At 48.6% G+C, this 2,474-nt stretch overlaps 1 protein-coding gene across 1 annotated transcript; it reads left to right on the top strand.

The window, feature by feature from the left end:
* The first annotated feature begins 643 nt into the window (after window positions 1-643).
* Window positions 644-1,588, top strand: LOC118930886 (olfactory receptor 10C1-like). Its single transcript, XM_036922914.2, has one exon. It carries the CDS (start codon window positions 644-646, stop codon window positions 1,586-1,588), a length of 945 nt encoding a protein of 314 aa, XP_036778809.2.
* The last annotated feature ends 886 nt before the right edge of the window (window positions 1,589-2,474 follow it).

The raw sequence follows: 2,474 nt of genomic DNA on the forward strand, positions 1-2,474 counted from the left end.
TCCTTGAGAACTCTAGCTGCACGTCTCCTTGGAGATTATCTTTCAAAAGGCATCACGATCCTCTGAGTGTATCATCTGGCACCAAGGACCTCAGATCTCAGGGACTGCTCTCAGAACACCTGCATTTATTCCATTTCTTATATCTTCATCTAGTCCTTAAGAGAAGAGTCTGTAAACTCCAGAGTGGAGCCCCTGAAAGAGGCCTCAGCATCACTCTCAGGGAATGATTTACATCCCTTTGCTGTAACCCAACATTGCTGGTAATTTTATCATTGGAAACTATAGAAAGGATAGAGGTAGGACTTTTTCTTTCTCTCCTTTTGCCTGGTGGTGGAGTAAGGGAGAAATCCAGTTTTCTGAGTCTCTAGAACACAGTTATTGTAATAGAAATGGATTGAATGGGGATCAGGAGCCTTGGATTCTAGTTCCAGTCCCATCAGCAGCAGAGTCTGTGCTATGGGCCCAACAAGTGGGCCTGCAGGACTGCAATTCTGCCATTGCACAGTGAGAAGCATTGGTTAGCTACTGTCAAGTCCTTTCAGGTGCTTGCATTTCGTGTTTTTGGCACTAGGAAAATTTTCTGAATAGTGGGAGAATCATGCAGTAGTTAATCTTCTGTCTTCACCCTTCATTTCCAGAAATCATGGATCATGACAACCACACATGGACCCAGAGTTTCATCCTCGCTGGTTTCACGACCCCTGGGACCCTGCGACCTCTCGCGTTCCTGGGGACCCTGTGCATCTACCTCCTCACCCTGGCAGGGAACGTGTCCATCATCGTCCTGGTCCAGGCAGATTCTGGCCTGTCCACGCCCATGTACTTCTTCATCAGTGTCCTCTCCTTCCTGGAACTCTGCTACGTCAGCACCACAGCGCCCACGCTGCTGCATACCTTGCTCCGAGGGCGTTCCCCCATCTCGGCAGCCACGTGCTTCGCCCAGCTGTATGTCTTCCACTCCTTGGGCATGACCGAGTGCTGCCTGTTGGGTGTCATGGCGCTGGACCGCTACCTTGCCATCTGCCGGCCTCTCCGCTACTATTCACTCATGGGCAGAAAGGTGCAGCTACGGCTAGTGGGGGCTGCTTGGGGGACTGGCTTCTCAGCTGCCCTTCTGCCAGCCAGCCTCACTGCCACACTGCCCTTCTGTTTGAAAGAGGTGGACCATTACTTTTGTGACCTGGCACCCCTAATGCGGTTGGCATGTGTGGACACAGGCTGGCATGCTTGTGTCCATGGGGCAGTGATAGGTGTGGCCACCCTGTGCAACTTTGTGCTCATTTCAGGACTGTATGGGGGTATCCTGAGGGCTGTGCTGAAGCTGCCCTCAGCTGCCAGCCGTGCCAAGGCCTTCTCCACCTGCTCCTCCCACATGACTGTAGTGGCTCTGTTTTATGCTTCGGCCTTCACAGTTTATGTAGGGCCAGCTGGGAGTCGCCCTGAGGGCACAGACAAGAGGATTGCCTTGGTGTATGCCCTTCTTACACCTTTCTTCAATCCCATCATCTATACCCTTCGCAACAAGGAGGTGAAGGAGGCAGTAAAGAGGGTCAGCAGCAGGATCAGGGCTATTTTGAAGGAACCTTGACAATCTCTATCGTGATAGCCCAACTTCTTGATAACTATAGGAATTAGCTGTCTGGTTAGGCAGTCATCTGTTTAGAGCAAAAGTAAATACCAACAAAGAATCAATCAGATCATTTGCCAAACATGATGCGGATACCCACTCAAGAAGACATAGTCCTGGGGTTATCAGAGTTGGAACACAGAGAGAAAAGAATAATGTCTTCGGTTCCATCTCAGTCTAATGAGGAAGAAATGCCACAAAGATGGGGGAAAAAAACCCAGGGACACAGTGCATATGGTGTTGAGCCGAAGACTTAGTGCAATACTGAGAGAAAGAAGACAGACGGAAGCGGACGGTGGGGCTCATGCCAATATAGGATTCCCGGACAGAGATCAGGAACGTGGACAAGAATGTTGGCAAAAAGGAGACTACAATTACAATTTGTGTAAGTTTCAGATAGAAGTCAGAAGCCATGGACAGAAAGCTTTTCAAGGTGGAATTTAGAGATCCGGGGTGATCTTGTGAGAAAAGCTAACTCTATGGAGGGGAGAATGATCCTACCAGGCAGCGAGCTGGCGGTTAGAAATAATAATTTACTTCCTAATGGGGCAAGAATTGGCCACGGGGGTAAAGGTGTTGTCTGAGTCTCTTATAAAATCATGGAATTTACTTTAGAAATTATCTTGAGCCATACTGAATTTAAAAAAAAAGCAGTAAACAGAAAAACAAGAAGCTCTGCTATTCTTGAATATTAGGAACTCATGTACAAAGTGGAAAACAGGTTGAGTGTAGAGAGAGGGACCTGCCATTCAACCTCCTACTGTGCCTCGTTCCTCCCCCAGCAACCCGGCAGCTTCCTCTGCTGAGCAAAGTTTGAAAATGAGCACTCAGATTCACCTTCTACTTT

Source organism: Manis pentadactyla, chromosome 19 (genome assembly GCF_030020395.1).
Source record: "Manis pentadactyla isolate mManPen7 chromosome 19, mManPen7.hap1, whole genome shotgun sequence".
Classification (NCBI taxonomy): Eukaryota; Metazoa; Chordata; class Mammalia; order Pholidota; family Manidae; genus Manis; species Manis pentadactyla.

What these genes read in the sequence shown, in the direction of transcription:
- LOC118930886 (XM_036922914.2), top strand. Translation starts at nt 644, where the DNA reads ATGGATCATGACAACCACACATGGACCCAGAGTTTCATCCTCGCTGGT.